The 23930-nt window shown below is 40.8% G+C and overlaps 1 protein-coding gene across 2 annotated transcripts; it reads left to right on the top strand.

Annotated features, from left to right (window-relative positions):
- The first annotated feature begins 1482 nt into the window (after nucleotides 1-1482).
- Nucleotides 1483-22942, top strand: LOC116614670 (membrane-bound transcription factor site-1 protease-like). Of its 2 annotated transcripts, XM_032375900.2 has the most exons (26): nucleotides 1486-1811; nucleotides 2477-2628; nucleotides 2767-2872; nucleotides 4518-4605; nucleotides 4982-5009; nucleotides 5097-5174; nucleotides 5557-5716; nucleotides 6062-6288; nucleotides 6526-6593; nucleotides 7006-7108; nucleotides 8353-8429; nucleotides 8762-8836; nucleotides 9613-9713; nucleotides 10051-10114; nucleotides 10853-10949; nucleotides 11167-11214; nucleotides 12517-12699; nucleotides 13601-13677; nucleotides 15041-15136; nucleotides 15700-15815; nucleotides 16224-16357; nucleotides 16859-17009; nucleotides 20895-21113; nucleotides 21207-21329; nucleotides 21519-21694; nucleotides 22024-22942. In XM_032375900.2, exons 1-26 carry the CDS (start codon nucleotides 1631-1633, stop codon nucleotides 22291-22293), a joined length of 3198 nt encoding a protein of 1065 aa, XP_032231791.2. In that variant the 5' UTR covers nucleotides 1486-1630; the 3' UTR covers nucleotides 22294-22942. The 2 variants fall into 2 exon arrangements, with proteins under 2 accessions (XP_048576639.1, XP_032231791.2); XM_048720682.1 differs by lacking the exons at nucleotides 20895-21113; nucleotides 21207-21329; nucleotides 21519-21694; nucleotides 22024-22942 and adding exons at nucleotides 17813-18465; nucleotides 19259-20004 and having other exon boundaries at nucleotides 1483-1811.
- The last annotated feature ends 988 nt before the right edge of the window (nucleotides 22943-23930 follow it).

The following is a 23930-nucleotide window of genomic DNA, read 5'->3' on the forward strand; positions in this document are numbered from 1 at the left end:
ACCCCTGTGTGCTTGTTGACTGGGCGTCTTTTCTTTGATGGGTCTACAGCTTCCCAGTAGTGTCCTTCTACTTTCTCGAATCCCGCTGGGGGCTTCTCTTCATCTTTGCTACCTTTACTTGCCATCTAAAACATTTGATAAGCACTGGTTATATTTTGCCTCCATTTCATAACACCATAACACAGTTCAGGAGAACTCCTGTTTATTTTGGATATATAGCCAGCGCCCAGCTAGCAGTAATCACTGCTGAATGACATTACAATGCAAAACAATCTGACAAGCTTTAAACACTGCTGATTTTTCAATACAATTACCATCTGAAAAGGTGAAATATTATAATCACCTAATTTATATTTACAAGAAGTTAATACTGAGTCAGACGCGTAAACCAGAGATAAAACCCCTGTGGGAAAAAACTCTGGACCGTGTTCCCCGAACCAATGCTCAGCATTGCGTGTTCTCGGGGCTTAAGAGCCGAAGAAAAAGTTTAAAAAAGAAAATTCTCAAAAAAAAAAAAAAAAATTAGCAAAAGTCAATATGGCTTAAACAGAAGAGCTGGCTAGAGTGACACTAGCACGCTATGTCTCCCCTTATATACTCATACCCATACTGCACTCTCTTCACATTCCCATGTGTTATTCACATAAATAAACAAATAAAATAAATTGGAGTAGCTAATCACTTTCATTGCAGCTGGGAAGCTGAATTACAAGAGCGCAGATTGACATGCCGTCAAAATAAACATTTCTGCCTCTATCATTACATTCCATCGGCAGAAATGTATTATTCCTAATTACTTTATATATGCTAACCTTTGTGTAAAAGCTAAATTGAGGAAGATTTCCATGAAAGGGGCTAAACATACAGGGGCTCACTATTTGCACTTGAGGTCAAACAAGACATGAAATAACGCTTCTTCTGACAAGTAGAAATGCTTTGTCTTCAACCCCCCTGTTACAATTAATCTTTTGTTTTGTTTTGCACTGCGTTTTTAAAAAAACTTACCATTATTCGCCTTTTGGGGCCTCATAAAACTGGAAATAAAATAAAATGTACATTTTGAATTACCTAGTTGTAGTAAGGTCTTGCCTGTTTTCTTTCCTGTGCCTTCAGCGATCTTCTTGTGACGAGAAGGCCAAAATAAAAACAAGGTTGAATGTGAAGAGTTTTTTTGTCTTGCCCAGGCTTTCTCTGCTGGAGAAGTTTAGGGGAGGGGGCTATGTTCAAGCCTTTCAAGAAACAAACATTAGTTTTAGGCACTTCCGCCTATCTAGCGTATTTTTGGGAATCAATATTGATCCAAGTTAGCTAGAAATATACTTAATTCACTGTCATCAATTCACATTTTAACAAAATAAGAGGGAAAGAGAGGGAAAACAAAACAAAACATTGTTACCACAGGAAACCCACAAGTACTCCGGCATCCTCAAGTGTCGATTTCAGTCCCCTTTACACAAAGTAGAACCAATCAAAACACGAAAGTAAGTCACGTGCCTAGAACCTCTGCTAAACTCGGCAAACTCAAAAAATGAGAAGCTTTACCTCGTGCAGAAATGGCTATTACAAAGCCAAATGAATTGATCAGACTCTAAGAGTTTGCATGGTTGTTTATGAAATGACCTGCTAGCCTATGGTTCGTCGTGGTAGTGTGATTTGGTGTGATGTTCGCCATGTAGCGTGTTTCTTGTTCGTGTTTCTTGAATGTTGTATCGTCTCGGAGGAAGCTTCCAGTGGCTGTGTCCTGAATGCAACTATCGCAGCTTCTACTTCGGAAACTTATTTTGACTACAAAACATCTGTTGTTGAAAATGGTGAGTTGTCACAGTGTCTGATTTATTTAATTAAGAACCCTTGAATTCTCAGGTATTTGTATGGATTCGGTTCATCACTTTTTTACGAAAATGAAACTTTGCCTGGAGCGAAAACGTGTAACTCTCCAATGCGTTTGTTCTAAAATTAATTGTTTACATTACCTTAAGCGTTTACGCTTTTTTTCTTCGTTAAATTTTATTCCCCCAATGTTAAAAAGATATCTATCATAAATCAAACCGCTAGTGCAAGTGCACGAACTCGTCTTCAGTCGAATATTTCTACCCTGCCTTTCTTTTACCTTACATCCCTTATAGTTGAAATACCCTAGGTATGGAAATTTAACTTTTATTATGTTTTAGTTCCTGTACCATTAAGCGTTGTTGTTTGATCAGCTGATTGTTGAACTCCTTCTATGCAAAGAAAATGAATGAAGCTATTTGGGTCTCTTATTGCTGTTTTTACAAAACACGAGACCACAAATGTGTTTAAAATACACATATAAATAAAGTGTTGTGACGACGAAGCTCAAAAGAAACCATAGGACTTACATGAAACAATAACACCAAAAAAGAATAAACTGACTACCAAATATTGAATGTATTTTTTATAAAATAAAAAAAGACAACAAAAAAGCATCCAGTGTTTATTTATCTTATATTCACAGAGTTTATAGTTGTATTCAATGGCTACTACTCAACATCAACCAGGGACAGATACATAGTGTCTGCGTTGGGCTCATGCGGAGTGCAAGAATGGAGGATCATTAAACGTGATAACCCAGCTGCTGACTACCCTAGTGATTTCTCCCTCCTCCGGGTAGGTACATAAAATGGATGTTAGGAGTTACCGAACTATCCCACAGTTGCAAATCTAGATTTTCATGAGCAGTGAGAATAAGTTCTAGGGCAGTTCTGTATTTCCCATTCAAAGATAACTATTGTGTGTCCATTTCAGATTGTTGATCACTCTCAGCTCGGCGTTGAGGCTCTGCTGACCCACCCCATGGTCAAGAGGGTAGCACCCCAAAGGAGAGTCCAGAGGTTCCTTCGTAGTGTCCAAGGTTTGTCAGAAAGAGAACACTCTCTTCAGTTTTACACCATCTCAGTGTGAATAGGTTTATAGTAGAGTAGGGGTCATCTAAGGTAGAGATTAAATGGAAGAAGTTTTTGATAAGATGAATGGAGGGAGTTAGGGTTGAGACAATTATAGGTAGGGGTTGAGTAGGAGGGTTTTTAGGATAGGATAAGAAGGGTCTGGGGTGCTGTTAGGGGTGTTGTCTAGGTAGGGATTGAGTAGGAGGGTCTTAGGATAGGATAAGAAGGGCCTGGGGTGCTGTTATGGTTGGGGTAAAATGGGGTGTTGTCTAGGTAGGGATTGAGTAGGAGGGTTTTTAGAATAGGATAAGAAGGGCCTGGGGTGCTGTTACGGTTGGAGTAAAATGTTTTTTTTTCTAGGTAGGGATTGAGTGGGAGGGGTCTTAGGATGGGATATGGAGAGTGTGGGATGTTGTTAGTGCTGGGGAGGGCTTCAAATAAAAACAGTATGGGGTGTGCTTAGTGTTTGGGCTGTTAGTAAAAAAAGGGGAGTTGTCAGAAAGGAGGGGCTAGGGATGATAAAAGTGTGGCAAGTTGTTTGATGAGGGAGAAATTGTTGAAAAAAGTGTGCAACCTCTCTTAAGGTTACATAACAGTTTCGGGGCATGGTCCCGGAAATAAATGATTACTTGTGCACAATTTATACCAGCTATACTATACAACTAAACTATACAAACGAGGTATCGAATTAAACATTATAAATTGGAGAATTCACCTATGTTTGTAAAGTAAAACTCTAATGGCAGTAAACCCTAAAACGATATAGGTGTCTATGGAAGAATTTAGGTACCATACTCCGTGGGTGAGAACTGACCCTAAATGTCTTATTTCAATCGGCACATTTCTTGATGCTAAATCCCTTTTCTGGGTTATAACACTTCACACTTAATCAGGACACGCACATTAGCCAATCGGGTTCAACCACTTATCTGTTGCGTTTCCGAAAAAAGCAAAGACTTATCAAGTGTTACATGCGCTTTTGACAAGAGGAACAAACGAGGAAGATCGTAGGCATAGGCAAAGAAAAAAAGCCAAACATACAGGAAGAAGGGAAAAGCAAAGGATCTCAATATCAATGATCTATTATCTGTTTCTTTGGTCCAGTCTTGGCTTGGTAGAATCCTTTCCAAGAATTCTTCTGAGATATATACTAAAAATGATCAAAATTTTTAGAACATAGTAACCGAAGTGTACAAATCACAAAACTTGTGGCGTGTTGCTCGGTAATGGGCAAATTCAACTAAATTCCCGGATGAGCAATTGCTAATGATAACAGGATTAAAAGATTATAACATGAAATGTGTTATGCTTATAATTCACCTAAAAACACTTTTCGCTTATATTTTCTAAAATAAAATCGCTTTCGTAAATATCATTCCAGAATATGGTAGCATTTAATGTAGGGATTCAGTTATTGTATTTTCGGTATCTGTCAACACAAAACTGTTCCGTAACCTAGCCGAAAACTTTTTTTTCTTGAAGAATTTTTTACTTTTCACATATTACATCTATGCATGTGCATATGATTTTGTTTGTTTTCCAAATTGTATATGTCTCTATTCGCATCTGTGTTGCTTTTTGTTCTAAAGTTTTCAGTATGTTTTTCTCCAGAGCCCTTTGAGGATGAAAAGTCAGCTGAGGTATCCCCCGATTGTGTGACAGGCAATGCAGATTGCTGGTCTTCTACGTGGGCATCCAGGTATGTATGCCAGCTCAATAAGCCCACAAACAATAACATCAAGGCTATTTTCTAAAATAACAGTAAATGCATTATGATTAGAAGAGACTTGGTACTTTTGCCAGGTGAGCATTGTAGTTCCTTAGAAATTTTCCTTACCTAGGATAAAAAAAACCCCTATTTTCAATATGTATTGTTGTTATTGTCTGCATCTTGCATCTCATGTGGTTATTGCATTGCGCTTGGAAGTGTTGCCACGTTGCAGCAGCTCAACCTACTAATTTTGCCAATGATTATGCCGAAGAATATATGTAGAGACTTGTTTTCTCTTTTTCTTAAATCACTTCCTTTCATTAATCTGGCAAACTCACCACTTTTTTTTTATTATTTCTGACAGGCGAACAACTAGGTCAAGTCTTGCTGTGGTAGGTTTAGATCTCAAACTTTAGATATTTTGCATTTAAAGAAAGAAGAAAGGAACACTAAGAATATTTTTGAATTTTGTGATTTAGGGCCAAGGATTGTGGCAAACACAGCACAGGGTGTCTGCCCCTGGAGCACGCCGCCTCATGAGATCTGTTCCACGACAGGTAGGGGATTTGAACTACGAACTTAGAACATGCATGTATAAGCGCTATAAAAGCCTTGTTTATGATTTCCAATTAGGATGGCCATGAGACCACTAAAAAGCACAAAAATACCACTGGGCAGACAAGAGAGACATAGGAAATAAGTTAGCAACAATGCAAAGCTCAAACTTCATTCAATTGTCGTTTTTCAATGACAGTAGTCCAGGAAGGCAATCCGATAATGCTATATAATGATTTGGTTGTGATTGTTCTACAGGTGGGACAGGTACAGAATTTACAAGTGATGATTGAGGTCCACAAAAAAAAACTAGTCACGACTTGTAAACAAATAGTTACTGTAAGGGTGCAGATCAAGTATTAAACCATTACTGTGTATGTCTAGATCGCCCACGTGCTCCAAGCAGACGTTCTCTGGGGGATGGGGTTTACAGGTGATGGAACCAAGGTGGCCGTGTTTGACACAGGCTTACCAAAGAACCACCCCCACTTTAAGAAGGTTTCTGATAGAACAAACTGGACAGAAGAAAAGACATTGGATGATGGTATGCTAAATTGTGTAATATGTATGTGTAATATGGCTTTGTTACCAAGGATGATCATAAAATGTTTTATTAGCATTGCGATTATAACATGACATTGCTAGGCCATTATAATTGTCATGGCCATAATTATCTTCCTACAATATCATAAAAGGGAATAATAAACTTCATCACCAATATAACAATACTTACAATGATCACAACCATGATTGTCATCATCATCATCACGATCATCATTACATTTATGGAAGAAGAGTGTACTGTTCATTTTGATGGCCCTGATTATAGCAATCATTATCATCATCATCATTACAGTTCCATTCAAGCACAGTTATCTGCTTTTACCAGGTCTTGGCCATGGTACATTTGTCGCTGGAGTGATAGCAAGTTCTCACGAGTGTCTAGGGTTTGCACCGGATGCAGAGCTGCATATTTTCAGAGTCTTCACCAATAATCAAGTCTCCTACACTTCTTGGTTTCTTGATGCTTTTAACTATGCCATCCTGAAGAAGCTGAATGTGCTGAACCTCAGCATTGGGGGACCTGACTTCATGGACCAACCCTTTGTGGATAAGGTGTGTTGAGGTGCTTATCTAGGGGATGGGTAAAAAAAGGCTGTTAAAAGACTGTCATTTCCTATTGAAGGATTCTCAAAGACTTTCCTGGGTACGCGCCTGATGCTATGGAGTTTTTTTTTATAGAATCCCCCTAAATGCACACACCAGAGGAAAAAAAAGGAGCAAAAGTGAAAATGAGGCAAACACAAAAAGATTCCAATAAATCTCAATGTTTGGGTTTGATTGTGGTTATAGGTCTGGGAGCTCACAGCAAATGGTGTTGTTATGGTTTCGGCTATTGGTAATGATGGTCCTCTTTATGGGTAAGCATTTCTTATACTCATAACATGGGTTGATGATCCTCTCCTTTCAGGAGGTGATGGACCAATAATGTAATTTGAGTGCGAAAGCAAGGCCTTAGCTGGCTAAATTTTTATTTCTTTCTTTAACATACATTTAATCGTGAAACTATTGTAAATAAATAAGCTGCAAATTTTTGTAAGACAGCTGTAGATAAAATCTGACCTGCCAATGCCTGGCTTTCCCTCTCAAACTCTATTGGAAAACAGGAGTAAGATAAAAAAAAATAAAGCCACATTGTCACCAGTTTACTTCCGGAGGTCCGACGGAAACCTCAACTGTTAAGAGACTTCCAATAGACACACTGCTTTCACAATTTTGAAATATTTTTCAAGTTTTCCGTTAAAAATCATTGCCACGGCCTCTTTATTGTAGCACTTTGAACAATCCGGCAGACCAAATGGACGTGATTGGAGTGGGGGGAATCAACTTTGATGACCATCTCGCGAGGTTTTCATCTAGAGGCATGACAACATGGGTACGGTAGACGGATAACTTAGAACCTACTGTTTTAAACAGGGCTTCTGGAATTACGCGCTTGTGCGTAAGCGCATTATTTGGCTTTCTCCGCGTAATCCGCGTAATCCACAAATTTCCTTGTAATCCCGCGTAATTTGGCTAAATTGTGAAAGACAAAACATTTAAGTGCATAGCTGATGTGTTCTTTTAGGGTTCTTACCTCTATTTCTCATAAAAAAGAGATATATTCTTCGTAAGAGAGCGATATTTCTAACTGAATTTCGAAAACAAATAAAATGACTAGGCATTCTTTGCTAAACCGCGAAGGCCTAGGACTAATAATAAAATACCTTTTTTAATTGGCTGGTGGCTAGGAGCCAATGAAAACTCGCATAAGATATCTTCACGCAAAAAATTAACCTTTTCAAGTTATTTCGTGCTTTTACGCCGAGTTTGGGCGTAACAGTTGATATTCCATGTAATTTAGCGTGTAATTCAGTAAAGAATCCCACAAAATTTTGATTTTTAAAGAAAAATGTATTGCAAAATCCTGCGTAATTTAGCGCGTAATGATTGATTTTCCGCGTAATTTAGCACGTAATTTAGCAAAGAATCCCGCATAATTTTTAGTTTTTTTCCGTGTAATTCCAGAAGCCCTGTTTAAACTATTGTAAAGATCTTTTAAACCTTTTTTTCAAGACTCTAGCTCTCACTCATCCCTAAATGCAGACTTTTAGAGACTTTTGGTAGCTGGGATTTTTTTTAATTCTCTCACCCATCCCTGAGACCTGGCTGCCAGTGAATTTTGGCAGCTGGAAAATTGGTTGAGTTATGGTTGATGGACATTTGGTACTTCACTTTGCACCATACTTAGCCAACTCAAATTCCTAGCCAGCCAGCTAACTTATGCCATAGAGACAACCCTTTTATTTAGTTTAGCCAGCCATAACAAAGGCCACTATTAAATAATTACTCCTTGAGCCCAAACGGCTATTGACTTATGCATCATGGAGATGAGACAAATTGATTTAGTCAAATTATAAATTAGGTCAGTTTATGAAGTCAAAATACTTTATCTGATCTGCCATTTCTAGGCTTTCAAATCCAGCACTTTTCTCCACTGACAGGCTAGAACTTTATTGCCCAATGGGTCGACCAGTCAGAATGTAGTATTGGTGATATACCGCTTGAGTAATTTGACTATCAATGAACATCTAAAGAGTCAGCTAACTTAATTTGTAATTCATCCTTGATGTTTTGTAGGAGTTGCCAGCAGGGTATGGCCGTGTCAAGCCGGATATTGTCACATACGGATCTGCTGTCAGAGGCTCAAGCTTGAAGTATGCATGCACATGATAACCGAGCTGTTACAAAATATGCAGAATATTGCCAAGCCCTTAGTTGTAAACAAACACCACTTGATGCTCTGTACCAATGGAATTTCCAATTAAGGGCACATCCCCCCCAAAAAAAATATTTTCAAAATTTGAACTAAAATCAACCTACAATGTTTGAAAACTATTTTATCATTTTTAATCCATCCTTCAAAAGCAAAAATTAAATGATAGTTGTATGGATTCGATATAAATAAGTGTGCTTTTCAATTGATGATGAGGCAGTTTCTCTCATGAAATTCTGAGGAGAATATGATTATTAAATTTTTCTACCACAGGGGTGGATGTCGGTCACTGTCTGGCACAAGTGTTGCGTCACCTGTTGTGGCTGGTGCTGTGTCACTTCTACTAAGGTACAGTAGCAAGCCAAAAACCTGTCCCAATAAAAATCATGTAATCCAGTTATCCCCTAGGTAGGTATTTGACTTCTTTAGCGTCAGAGAAGAACTAATACAGCTTAGGGATTTATGCTTGTAGGAATCCTCAGTTATACCCAGTATCTTTAGTAAAATTATGATTCTATCCTCTTGGTATACAATATGCAACTAAGACAGGTCAGTAGACGTTTCTGTGTCTTGCTGTTCCTCACTCAGTTGCAGACAGGAAAATGTTGTGTTGGATTAGCACAAGCTCTGGGTTATTTGTTTTCTGAGCACTACTCTAACACCTCAGACATTAATTCTATTTTAGCAAGAGCTGCAGGCAACCTATCAACTGCAAAAATAGTTAATTAACAATCACAACAACAATACTTTGACTTGCCCAGATGCGTAGCTAGAGGTGGGTGTGGTGGCATGCATACGGTACAGTATCTCACACACCCCTCCTCAGCTGCAAAAAAATGGTATCTTATTAGGAGAATCACAAAATCTCATACTTTGTTTCATAATGTCTATGCCCCCTCTTTCCCCTTGCTTGGGATGCATTTGAAAATAATCCATTCAGAAAGTTCAGGGCCGTAGCAGGGATGGGGCACTGGGGGCCCGGAGGTTTTTGCCCCGTAGCAAATCCTTGGTACGATCCTGCAGCTGTTTTCTGTGTAATATAACAAAAAACTGTTTCAAAGCAATGATAAGAAATGGTAGGTATGTCTTACTCAGTAGCGCACCTTTTCATTGTATATTCGCAGTGCTGTTAAGCACAGGGGCAGTGCCATCAACCCTGCCAGTGTCAAGCAAGCACTCATGGCCTCTGCACGCAGACTTCCAGGTTTTAATATCTTTGAGCAAGGTAATTATTATACAAGACTGAAAGAATGGCAATGGCATCTCCATGTAAAGGCTGGATTAGATGGTACAAGTTTTGCTAAAACTAATGCATGCAACTTGCTTGCATGAGACATGGCTTGATTCAGAATTTACCCGGCTACAACAGTTTGCCACAAAAAGGCATGCTAAGTTGCAGCCTTTTAAGCATCTTTTTTTTCAATTTGGTTTTAGCGTTTACAATTAAACTGAGCCCCCTCCTCTTTTCTATCAGCTGATTTATATAAATTAGATGATAATGTTCATTAAAAGCACTCTTTTCTGTGACTTTTTGATTGAGAGTATCTTTCTCTGCTCTCTAGGCCATGGGAAGCTGGACCTAGTCAAGGCTTATCAGATACTGAACAACTACAAGCCACAAGCAAGGTGCAATAATATAGATTAATGAGGTCAAAAGTGTGTTATCACAGTGCTATGTATATATTGCAAAAACAATCACTTTATTGTCACAAAATAATGCAAAGAAACTAAAGAATGTTCCTTGTCAACTATTTATTTTGTACTTTGCCAACTTAACAGCTTATTCTCTGCCTTTTCATGATCTTTATATACCCATAGCACCACTGATAGGTTAAGCTCTTTAGGCTTGTTTCAATCAAGAATTACTTTGTACTCTTGAAAATGTATGACATATTTTATATCTTTTATCATACATATAAGAGGGGTCTTTTAAAAATTTTGGCTCTTGAGGGGGGAGGGGGGACTTAAAGAGATGCAGTATGTAAAAGCTAGCATCTCTGGATGAGTATTTTAGTATTTCTTTTATTTCTAAGAAAGAGTATACTTTCTCTTTGTGTGCAACTAGACAGGTCAGCAGACTTTTCCATGTTTGTTTGCACCTCACTCAGTTGCATAAAGCAAGTGATGTGTTTCCTTTGTTTCAAGCTGGAGTCAGTGTGCTCTGAGCTTATGGTGTTACACATCATACATTATTTTCAGTGATACCTTTGAACAACCTGGTACGTGGGGTATTTCTCGGTATCATAGTCTGCTGGAATCACTTTCATTTGGTTCCATGGATCCCCTGAGATCTTTATCAATACTCAATGCAGAGACATCTGTCCAGATTATCAAGATTTATGATTTTTTTCTGTTCCTCTTTAGTCTTAGCCCCGCATACATTGACTTGACTGAGTGTCCGTACATGTGGCCGTACTGCACCCAACCTGTCTACTATGGAAGTATCCCAATTATTGTGAATGTAAGTATTGCTATATCCTTAGGAATCCTATCCTATAGTATAGGCTTTATGTTTATCTTCAGTACCATACAAATTCTTTGTTTTTGTACCTGTATTGCCTGGGTTTAGAGTAAGTTGCCATAAAGTATGCTGAAAGGATATTCAGCATCCTGAATAATGCTGAATGATGCTGAAAGGATATTGGATCATAAAGCACATTTTTATGCTTGATTCATAGGTTACCATATTGAATGGTATGGGAGTCACAGGAAAGATTGATGGCAAGGTGAGCAAAGCCACTTATCAACTGTGTGACTTCCATTGTTTATCTTGCTTGTATAGACAAGGAATAGGTGACTTGCACTGAAAAGTCATATGACCTTCTGAGTTGTGAATTAAACACAGAAATGATGGTGCCTGTTTCATCAGAGAGCGACAAGAAAATGTCATCTTTCAATGAAAGCAAACCAGAATGGCTGATTCAGAAGCACTGAATGAGTTGCTTTTTGATGTTTTTTTTTTCATCCTTAAGCCAGGGGCATGTGAGTTTTGTACTGACTGACTGAACGACTTCGCCATTGGTTCAAACCATTTATTGTTATTGTAGTTACAACTGAAGTTTGGTATTAAGGGAGAGGTTTGAAATCTGAAATAATCATATACAGCATTATCAAATGGATTTAGCGTTACAACAATTTGAGATTCACAGCGGCATAGCCAGGATTTTTAACAGAGATTTACCCGCTGGCTCCTGTAATCTTGTCCGCATCAGTCGTATTTTCAAATGTTCTAGGTTCTTAATTAACACGTTATGATGTCAAAAATGGATACAAATAAATTAACAAAATTCATCTTTTAGAATGATACAAGTTTGCCACCCAAAAGTTCAAATGATTTCTTAGTGCCAGTCAGTTCATTTATGGTTGCTATTGTAAATTTCCTGTGCAACAAGACAGGTCAGAATACATTCCAATGTCTTTTTGTACCTCACTCAGTTGCAAACAGAAAATGATGTGTTGGTTACCAGCTCGTGCATTAAGTAGCCGTGCTTCAACCCGTTCATGCATGTCAGACATATGATGTATTCAAAGTTTACTTTCGAATCCTCGGTATCGCGACGCCACATTTTTAAAACATCGATTTGTTTTGGTTTTCTGTCCCCCCAGTCAAATTATTCTAAGCCAATCAGATTCTTGTCATCTCTCGCCTAGTGCAGTTGCCTGGCTTTCTGTCTCGACACTGTCTGGTTTTCGTCCAGAGGATAGCCAGGGAAGTGCACAAAGCGAGACTTTGATTGGCTCAGAATGATTTTACTGACTTAACAGAAAACCAAAACAAATCGTGTTTTGAAAACGCAGGACGCGATACTACGGCAAAGTGATTATACGTAGAGTGACATCTTGTTTTTCAGTTTTCCTCCTACAAAAACCAACATTTCTGTTTAGGCTGTGTTGAAGGCTGCCTGATGCACCTTTTAAACTTAACCACATTGATCTGAACTCTCGTTATTAAGAATTACACCTGCAAGGGTGATTAACTTCCAAAAATTATTTTATTTTTTACTTTCCATTTTACTCCATCACTACAGCCTACTTGGCACTCTCACTTGGAGCAGAATGGAGACAAGCTTGAAATAGCCATTTCCCACTCCCATACTTTGTGGCCTTGGTCTGGCTTCCTCGCCGTGTCCATCACCGCAGCCAAGAGGGCTGCATCCTGGGAAGGATATGCACAGGGGCACATTACCTTGACTGTCAGCTCACCCCCGCAGGTAAGAGTCCCCTTAAAGGGAACACTTGGGCACATTATCTAACTGTCAGCTCAGCCCCTCAGGTTAGAGCCCCCTTAAAGGAAACACTTGGGCACATTATCTAACTGTCAGCTCAGCCCCTCAGGTAAGAGTCCCCTTAGGAAACACTTGGGCACATTATCTAACTGTCAGCTCAGCCCCTCAGGTAAGAGTCCCCTTAAAGGAAACACTTGGGCACATTATCTAACTGTCAGCTCAGCCCCTCAGGTAAGAGTCCCCTTAAAGGAAACACTTGGGCACATTATCTAACTGTCAGCTCAGCCCCTCAGGTAAGAGTTCCCTTAAAGGGAACACTTGGGCACATAATCTAGATTGTCAGTTCACCCCCTAAGATAAGAGTTCCCATTAAGTTAAAACTTGGAGCACATTTCTAGACTGTCAGCTCACCCCCTCAGGTAAGAGTCCCCTTAAAGGAAACACTTGGGCACATTATCTAACTGTCAGCTCGCCCCTCAGGTAAGAGTCCCCTTAAAGGAAACACTTGGGCACATAATCTAGACTGTCAGTTCACCCCCTAAGATGAGAGTTCCCATTAAGTTAAAACTTGGAGCACATTATCTAGACTGTCAGCTCACACCCTGAGATGAGAGTCCCCATTAAGTTTACCCATATTCCGAGGTCTTGCGACATTCTTGTCAATGAAAATAATATTGCTGCAAGAGTGCCCCTATTCACTGTCATTGGGGTTTCTAACCTACCTTACCCTAATCCTAAACTCTTAACTGTCACCTCAGTGCCTTTGGTTCTCCTCATTTCAAATCATCAAGTCATAATTGTTGACTTATGACACTCTAGCTGAGCTATCATTAAAAGGACACCAATTGCTGTATAACAACAGGGGTGTGTGTTTTTACATTTACAGGAACTAGAAACAGAGGCACGCATAAGCACAATAGAGCTCCCAATCAGAGTCAAAATTATCCCCACCCCTCCAAGGAGGTACGTATGAGAGCCAAACTTATCGCCACCCCTCCAAGGAGGTACGTATGAGAGCCAAAATTATCCCCACCCCTCCAAGGAGGTACGTATGAGAGTCAAAATTATCCCCACCCCTCCAAGGAGGTACGTATGAGAGCCAAACTTATCCCCACCCCTCCAAGGAGGTACGTATGAGAGCCAAACTTATCGCCACCCCTCCGAGGAAGTTGTTAATGCATTCTTTTTACTTACATTAGTTTTAACTAAAGTGTGTGAAAATTTAATAAAAAAGTTATAGCCTAGCTGCATTAATTGGTGATCTTTCATGTTCATTTCACATTTTGGATAACGATTTAATGCTGTTTTATTGTTATAGAAGTACTGTATTATTCATAGATCCGACATGTAAATCACGAGGGCACGAATAGCCAATCAGGAAAGAGATGATGCAATAACAGCCATGTAGTCCCACAAAAAGTCGGCAATCGACGGTTTTATATATCTTTTGCGAATCTGGACAAGCAAATAAGAATTTTTCGGTCAGCGTAGAAAGTGCTAGTCCTGTTTGCAGAAAAAGACGTAAAATTTCTGCTAAGAAATGAAAAACAAAAAGCAAACAAACAATATAAGTACAAGAACAGTGTAAGTCCTACCATTAAACTTGTGTTTGATATTATCCTTGGTTACTTCAATTACATATAAGAATGAGACTGTCGTTTGTTTTATTGCTGTAAATCTTGACGTTTGCCGTTAAAACTTGTAGTTAAAAGTCAAGCGTGAACAGCGAATACGGCATTCTCTTCTACTTTCCCCGCACTTAAATCACTGCAAGTTGACAAAAATAGCTTTGAAAGCACATAAACACATAGTACCTACCGAAGAGAGCACCTCTTTATCTTATCATTCCCAAGTTTTCGTATTTCGAGCTGGATTCGGGTCGTTTCCATTCAACAACCAAACTTGTAAACATCTATTTATATGCTTCTCTACAAGATTTTCACCAAGCTTGGACAACAAATCAATTTCTATCATATTATGTGACCGTCTTTTATTTCCCAAGTCCCAGGAAAACCCCTATAAACGTCTATGTTTTAGATAAACCCGAGGAGGATTCACAGACCTTATCCGACATGTTGTACAATTTGTGGGACTTCTGTGGGACATTTGGGTTGCACTTTGCTGGCTTCTATTTGCTGCTTTCTTATTGGATATTCGTTCGCGCGTCGGATCTATGAATTGTCTTTGTTGTCAGTAAGCTTTACAAGACGGTGCATTGTTACAGAAACTGTATTAGTTTTGTTGTTGTTGTTGTTGTTGTCAGCATTAGTGTAAAGAAATGCGGGTTCATTGTTATAAAGTAATGAATTGTTGTTTTTGTTAACAGTAAACGTGTCCTTTGGGATCAGTTCCACAACCTGCGCTATCCATCAGGATACTTTCCGCGTGACAATCTCAAGATGCGCAACGACCCACTCGACTGGTAAGGGAATTATTCTCAGAAATAGTGAAACATTACGACCCACTGGACTGGGAGGGAATTATTTCCAGAAATGGTGAAACATTACGACCCACCGGACTGGTAAAGGGAATTATTCTCAGAAATAGTGAAACATTACGACCCACCGGACTGGTAAGGGAATTATTCTCAGAAATGGTGAAACATTACGACCCACTGGACTAGGAGGGAATTATTTCCAGAAATGGTGAAACATTACGACCCACCGGACTGGTAAGGGAATTATTCTCAGAAATGGTGAAACATTACGACCCACTGGACTAGGAGGGAATTATTCTCAGAAATAGTGAAACATTACGACCCACCGGACTGGTAAGGGAATTATTCTCAGAAATGGTGAAACATTACGACCCACCGGACTGGTAAGGGAGCGATTACCAGAAATAGTACCAGAAAAAGCCAAACTTGCTCTTGCCACAACTAGGGTTATCTGAACTGTAGGAAATATCGTGGAAAAAAATAGATTGTGCACTGTACTAATGGTTCGATTGCCATATATATCATTCTAAATTTACTTCCATTTTCAGGAATGGCGATCACATCCACACGAATTTCCGGGACCTGTACATGCATCTGCGCAAGGCTGGGTACTTTGTGGAGGTCCTGGGTGTGCCATTCACCTGCTTCGACGCAACTCAGTATGGTAAGTCAAGTATGGTAAGTCAGCTGGCATTTGTATCAAGTATTCATTATGGACGCAACCCCCTCCGGTAAGGCAGTTAGCATTTGTAACAAGTCTGGACGCAACCCAGTACAGTAAGGGCGCGTTTTTTTACTCAGTATTCCGGAATGAGAATAATTAGCTTTGTATTTCAAGCAAAGTTTGATGCGTGATTTAATAGAGCGGATTTAGCTTGCTACTGAAATGAATATCTCATTTGCATAAGCTTTCGTAGCCTACGAAACCATGCGTTACGCAAGTCGGGTCAACGAGACTTAACATTTTATTTGCTGGCAAAGAGCGCAGTTATCTTAAATGTTGTTATTTAGCGTTACGCCTTCCCTATCCACAGAAATCTGATATTTATGCCACCCTCCAATCCCCCCACAGGTACTCTGTTGCTGGTAGACAGTGAAGAGGAATACTTCCCCGAGGAGATCACGAAGTTACAGCGTGACGTCACGCAACACGGCCTGTCAGTCATCGTCATCGCTGATTGGTACAATGTGGACGTCATGAAAAAGGTAACGTATTCCGTTACGTTCTTGCACGCTTTTATTATTCTTATTTTTTGCCTCCTTGAAACCTCCCTTCCCCCTTTTTTGGATCCCTGATTTGCAACCGTCGAAATGAATAGGTTGTATGTTTTTATTTTTTTCGAGAAACAGTAAACGTGGTATTTTTTAGCGCTTTTCTTATTAAATTCACGGATTCCTTGAATAGGAACACTGTTCAAACCAGGTTGAAGATTAAAACAAAGTATGCGAAAATCAATTTTTGTTGCCTAAAAGAAGGTGACCAACAACACACAGCCTAACTTACAGGCGTTTGGTGTTGTTCTCATCGCCATCTTGGATTTTGTGCCAAATATGGAACGAGGTGGAGGAGGCGGGGAAGGGGAGAAGAGAGAAAGAGCGACGATCGCTCGATGTTGGCCTTTCGCTAGAAAACGCCTGTATAAAGGCTACAGCACGCGAAAATACGCACAATTACAGTAACCATTGAGTTTGTGCGTGTGATTGCAGATCAAATTTTACGACGAGAATACGCGTCAATGGTGGATGCCGGATACGGGGGGAGCCAACATCCCCGCGCTGAACGAGTTGATGGCGTCATGGGGCATGGCGTTTAGTGATCACGTGTTTCACGGTGACTTCACCCTTGGGGACCATAAAGGTAAACAATGACGTCATACTCCGCTACCCAGCGGGCTTTGCGGGCACTTTCCCAAGAAGTAACCGTTTTCTAGCAGTTTATTTTTTGTCACGGGGAGCACATTCACGCAAAAAGTTTCGTTAAACGGAAAATGTAATGTGCGTCACTTCTCGTCTTTTCGCGCGTTTTATTCTTCGCGCTTCAGAGTCTTCTTTGATTTTTACAATCTAGGCGCGCAGACGTGTCGAATGTGGTGACTTAAGCATGCGCGCGCACCGCAAGAACTCGCGCTTTTGTCATTTTTATGGCCGTTCTAGTGGTTATTGATAAAAAAAAAAACATTTCTAGGTGTGTTGCACAGCATTGCGGGTCTTTTTAAAAAGAAAATATAAAAGACAAAAAATACAAACGGAAAAGAGGAATGAAACGTATCCCTTCCGCCAAACTTTCCGCTGGCCACTCCTTGGGTTGCCCGCGGACTCTTCGTAGTTCTAATTCTCTTGCGCACCATTGTCTTGTCACGTGTTCTAATTGCAATTAGCGAGCGACTATAAATTCCAACGTCACTAATCAGCGCTCGTTTTTCAAGAAAACCCCGTTGAGTTGACTTGAAAAGCTGCTTTCGTCCTCGAAAGTGAAACTTTTGCGATTGCAAATTCTCAGCCTTGAATACTAGAAACGGTACTTTTTGCTACTGTAAATCCTCAGCTAGAGCTTGCATAAGCTTCAGCTTCTTACAAGCGAAATTTGAGACTTTTTCCCAATTCTTGGACAATCCTTCAAACCTCACGAGCTTTGACAAAGTCTTATCGATTTTGACGAAGTGTTATCGATGGCGTCCGAGAGAATTCTTGCGTTGGCTACACTGCTGTCTACTCTCAAGACTCGCGTGACCGACTGGGTCCACGCGCGTCTGCCTGCAGGACACACAACCGTCCACGATATCTCCATCGGCCCACGCGTGGACGACGACTTCCACGACCTGGCGCTGGAGGACATTGAGGTCGTGCCAGACCCTGGAGGTCGAGGCTCGACGCGTAGGGACCGGAACGAAAGCCGGTACAAGCCCGAGGGGGAAGGGGTTGGGGGTATTACCCCTCCTCCCCCACCTCCTCCCCCAGAGGACTTGATCATCCCGCTGCCAAGGAGGGGTAGCGACTTATTTGCGCCACCCGCAGATAAGGGGAAAAAGGAAGCAAAAAAGCAAGCACATGGAGATGATGCGCTCAACGGGACATCCCGAAGTCCTGAGGCCGACCCGCACAGCAACACAGCCATGGATCCCACTTTGAGCAAGGCCGAACACTTCCAGTCCCAGTCTCGCCCGCCAAGCAGTGCCTCGGTGCAGCGGCTTGGAGAGGATCTGTACATGATTCTGAAGGGCGCCATGCCCGCAGAGAATGACGGGTCGTCCAGGCGCATGCGTGAAGCGAAGGAGTTGTACGGGAAGTACAAGATACCAGCTCCTGTGCCAAAGGTGAGTGCATTTCCCGCCTTAACCAGGTTTTATACAGGGGACGATTAAGAAACGTGGGATTTATATGGGTTTTAGGTCAATAAAAACAGATAAACTTTTAAAATAATTATCGCCATTTTTCAAAACTCAAATAAAAGCGATATGAATAAAACGAAATAATAGCGATAAAAATATTTTTAACAAAATAATTCAGGTTAACTATAAACCATTTTTTCTCTTTAAACTCATTTTAGAAGTAATTTTAGTGTTCGATAATCTTTTAAAGGCGATTGCTCTTTTCTTTACAAATTGGTAGGAGAGGTATTATTTTTCTTTTCGCCTTCGCTGATCGGCTTGCAATCAGATATAACCTAGCCTTAGCAAATAAGCCTTAAACTTGTAACGGCCGGTTGTTTTGTTTTTGTTTTTCTACTTGTAAAGTAGTGAGTAAAGTAGAGCACTCCTAGAAATATATTTTTTCTAGTAAGAAAAGTATTATTATTTTTTTTTCTTTTTACATATTTTCCCTTTTAAAGCCGCATTGTCACCAGTTAACTTCCGGTCGATTACGTAACACATCTCCGATGATTTTTAACGGAAAACGCGAAAAATATTTCAAAATATTGAAAGCAGTGTGTCTATTGGAAGTTTCTTTGAGGTTGTGATTGATAATTAAGAACGGATGGCCTGTTATATATCTCTGATTAAAATAGATTCCTTTGTCTTTTAACGGTTGAGGTTTCCGTCGGACCTCCGGAAGTGATAATGCGGCTTTAATTATTAATTATTTTTTTTTTGTTATCGCATCCCACAGTCTACTACGAACGCCATCTTTATCACTTACGCCGACACGCCGACGATGGTCTGCTTTGGCATGTTCCGGAAACCCACCATCAATCTTCGGGTTCCATGGAGAACCCGAAGTGGAGCGAGGAGTGGCACTAGTAATTCATTGGTAGCCGTCAGCAGCGAACGGGAACCACAGGGAAACCAGGCTTTGGATACCACAGGGAGACCCTCTGACATTAGCATTCATCTCCCAAGCACCTTAGCGAACCCTGGGCCTAGCACGGCGCATGCGTCATCCGCTACCGACATTGCCATAGAACTCCCCACCAACCTCCCTAATCCGGACACTGAAGGTACCTCGGACGCAAAGCCTGTACGACGGAACCTCATTATCTTGGACAACAATGAGGAGTTCGCGCCTGAGGATGTCAGTACGAGGGTTTCTGCGCTGTATGGACGAAAATCTTCCATGAAGAAACAGGACGTCTCGGAGGAGAAGTGTGAGAAGTCGGGAAAGCGTGGCTCGTGGTGGAAGCGAGGGGTTCTCGCTAAATGAACAGTTATTCGTAATTTGTTATTTGTCATATTATTGAATCACCTGTTATTACCTCAAAAAAGTCTTCGAATTTTCTTGTATAGTTCTCCTTTCAGCGAGGTTTTGTCACAATTTTAAAGCTTAGTTCTACACTTCAAAAATGATTATCGCAGTCAAAAACACAATTTGAGTTAGAAATAAACAAGTGAATTATTTGTGTATGCTGCTTACTGATTGAAAAAAAAATACTGTCCCATCAGTCCATAAATATTTCCTTGTTTTCTGGATCTTAGGTTTCCTCTTTCGTACCATTATCATGCGACAGAGCAAAAAAAAAAAAAAAAAATGGCCAAGTTATCCCAAAATAAGGTCTGTTTAACTTCGGTAAGCTTGAATTTTTGCATAGAGGTTCCTTATGTTATGTAAACCAACATATCAAAAAGTGTTTTTTTTCTAATGGATTCGTCTTCGAGATATGAGACTTGAAGTGCAATTTTCAAATGTTCGAAGTATGGATTCTCGTTTTTAGGGAGAAGTCGGGATCTGATCAGAAAGTAAGCCAACTTTGCTCGCTTATATCTAAATTTCATATCTTCTAAATTTCTTTAAAATTTGGAATTAAGCTTTTTGTCACATATAAAGAAAACGTTGTCGTTTTGGGGGTCTGGTACCGAGGAATCTTTGTTTCTTTTCTGATTACAAGTCATAAAGTTTACAAAGCACCTGTGGTACGGCAGCCTTGAAAATGACAACAAATCATGCAGTTTATCCAAATAAGGAATGTATAAGTTTCCTTATTCATGCGTTTGGCAAAAACGACAATTTATGGCTAAATTTTCTTGATACAGAGGAACTCCTTGAACTCGGAAATTTTATGCCATTTTTTTGCTCTGTCTTATCATGCAAATAAATTCCCCTCTTTTCCAGTCTACTGTTCTGCTGCTACCAGCCTAGCCTCGTTCCCACAACTTTGACTCGTGATTAGTGATTTTCTCTGTTGTCATGGCAATCCTATTCTCCCACAGGTCTACTTCTCGTGTGGTACAAGCCCAGCCTCGTTTTCGTTCCAGGGTCCGCGTTTTGCTGTTTTTGCTCTGTTCTCACGTCTATTCTCCTCTCTCTCCAGTCCACTACTCGTCCGGTACTAGCCTAGCGGCGTTTCCGTCCTCGGGACTAGTGATACGCCGGAAGCTCAAGGACCAGGCTCACGAGGTGGTGTCCGGTCAAATAAAACTACAGGATGACGTGCCAATACTAGGACTCTACAGTCCGGAGAGCCGGACACATGGCCGAATCGCACTGTATGGGGACTCCAACTGTCTGGACAATGCCCACATGGAAAAAGGTGCACATTCAATGTGTATTTTAGCCCCCTCCCCTTTTTTTCTTGGCAGCGCTCATACTTTGGTTCAACTTAAACTTCTCAATTCTCCCTTAGATTGCTTCTGGTTGCTGGATCAGCTCCTTGACTTCACTACATCCAGGACAATCCCGCCTGTACTCGAGTTGTCCCGTGGCCGCCCGCTCCAGACCTCTTCGACGCTTCCCGAGAGGATGGAAGGTTTGTAATTGTTTCTCATTTTCTATGCGTCCTAGTTCCTGACATTCTATCCGGGTTTCCTGAGTGGTTTTTAATTGTTTGCTTTTTTTTTGTTATGATGTGACGTCACCCGAAACTCTCTCTGACTGGCTTTCCTCAGCCCCACTTGTCCTCAGTACATCTTGTCTAACGCGTCTTGTTATCGCCTAGGCAACCATCTGTACAAGTACTCCAAAGTCCTGGACCGAGCCTCCTTGGGGGCACCCCGAACACAGCCTATCCCGGCATGCCCTCACCTCGTGTGGGCCACGCCCCAGCCTGTCAATCACACGCTGCCTAGCAATCTGTATAAAGGCCATAGGCTATTGGCTGTCGACTTAGACCAGGTGAGCTTCATCTCGTCACGCATAATTACGACAATTTCCTGTTACAGAATATCTTGATGACGTATTTCAGTATCATATTTTATTGTCATCATTGTGTGATGACGTTATGATGACATTGTGACGTCATTGTAGTGTCGTATGTTTTGGGTTACGTCATGATATCGTGGCGTCAAATTTCTTGTTTTCACCTTCTTGTAGTCGCGTCACATGTTTTGGGCTCGATGATATTTTGCTTCATCATGATCATCAAGAGTCGGGTTTAGCTTTGCCCAGTCGGCCGTTCGATGCTATCCGTCAGCTTATGGTCGTTTCTCTCATTTATTTTTCAGCTCCCTGTGCTAGTGCCTCGCCGAGTGAACAGGGTCCCGGTGTACCCTGGGAACCCTGACCCTGACCTTGACCCGAATCCCAGCATGCACCTGGGGTTGATGTACACGTTGCCCATGTACGTAGCTTTGCTAGGCGCCGTGATTGTGTTGTACTTCGCCGTGTTGACTTGCCGGGTGCGCAGCAAAGCCAAGGCCAAGAGGTCTCTCCCCGTCACCAAGGCGAAGTCCCCAAAGCTTAGCGGGATACGTGCGAAGTTCCCTTTCGTCTAGTAAATTTGGCATGTACCAGACAAACACGAGCCAGAAGGCGTGGAGAATTGGCCGCCGGGTAAGCTTCCTAAGGCCAGAGACATACGTGTAAAGTTCCGTTTCGTCTAGCAAAATTGGTAAAGATTATCATGTACCAGACGAACACGAGCCAGACGGCGTGTTGAACACGTGGAGAATTGGTAAAGATTGTCATGTACCAGACGAACATGAGCCAGACGGCGTGTTGAACACGTGGAGAATTGGTGGCCGGGTAAGTCTTCTAGACCAGCAGGAAATACGCTAAACTTCCTCGCATTTGTACACGAACAAGTGGCGTAGTAAACAGGCGGTGAGAAAGGGAAATGGCGGGATCGTCTAACTTGCCAGAAAAAAGAAAGATTGTTCGATGTCCGAATGCCAGCTCTCGCGTTTTCGTCTTTCTTATCGGCGCTAGTAGCGTGGCGTCAACCTGCGTGTATTTTGACAACACTGAAATACAGTGTGCCACGCAACGCGATGCCGAGGACCTTTCCAATAAGCTGAAAGCTGACTTTGTCAAATTATAGTTTTTATCGTATTTTTAACAATACTCTTAACGTGAATATCCATAGCACACTATCCTTTGACGAAAATTGTAAAATAACATAGAAATAAAAGTGGAATTCCTCAATTGTCTGACCATACTCTTATTGGGTTTGAAGTAAGAAATTTCCTAGGCGTAAAGGGGCAGTATGGCGAGGTTCTTAAAATACGTCCTCCAGCGCGGAAATGTAAAGATTAAGCGTTCAACTATCAGGTTCCAAACGCCCCAAGTGAAATATGAGTTGAAGTATGTTTTGTTTAAACCTGAAATACAGCAATTTTTGGCCGCCATTATTCAGTTGGAATCGAACCATCGAACGCTGTGATGTCACTTGTCCCCAAAATCAAGCTATGGGATGGAATGCCTCGCTCTGAGTCGCAAAAAAATCACAGCACGCACAGAGAGTGGGGTGAGGATTTAGCCAGAGAATTCAGCGCATTACGATTTACTCAGTGAAAGTACCCCCAAATTAGATAGGCTAGAGGTCTGTCGTGCTGAAAGGTTGAATAAGCAAGCTAAAAAGTGGAAGGAGAAAGCCCTGAAACAGAAAGACTAAAGACAAGTAACAACCGTCTTGACTTTGTGAATTACCCAAACTAAGCTGCATGACGGAGAGTTAAGAATACGATCTTACGAGCTCAGAAGAACGATGGGAACCCAAATAATGTATATCTAAGTTGTGTGACACCATATGAAGAAAAGTGCAATGTCCGGTAAGAAAATAATAAAAACTTTACGGGAAAAAGTTAGTTGTTTCCTTCATGTTTGTACAGCGCCTTTTTACGGGCGCGCGCCATTTTGGTTTTGAAAGGCACCCCTTTGAAATGAAAGTCCGAAAATGAAAGTACAGCTCCGCAATACTTTACTATAATTGACTAATTGGTTGTTTTCGATTTCTTGCACTTGTCCTAAAACTACACTAGCCTTGCTACATCTAAATTTAGAACAAAAGAAATAGCTGGACTTGAAAGAATTCATTCATGACAAACATCATGACAAAGCAGCTTTGTGGATTCAAATATTCAGTAAGTTATATTACTTATTCACCATATGTGATTATATAACATTTAAACTA

This window comes from Nematostella vectensis, chromosome 13 (genome assembly GCF_932526225.1).
Source record: "Nematostella vectensis chromosome 13, jaNemVect1.1, whole genome shotgun sequence".
In the NCBI taxonomy this organism is placed as follows: domain Eukaryota; kingdom Metazoa; phylum Cnidaria; class Anthozoa; order Actiniaria; family Edwardsiidae; genus Nematostella; species Nematostella vectensis.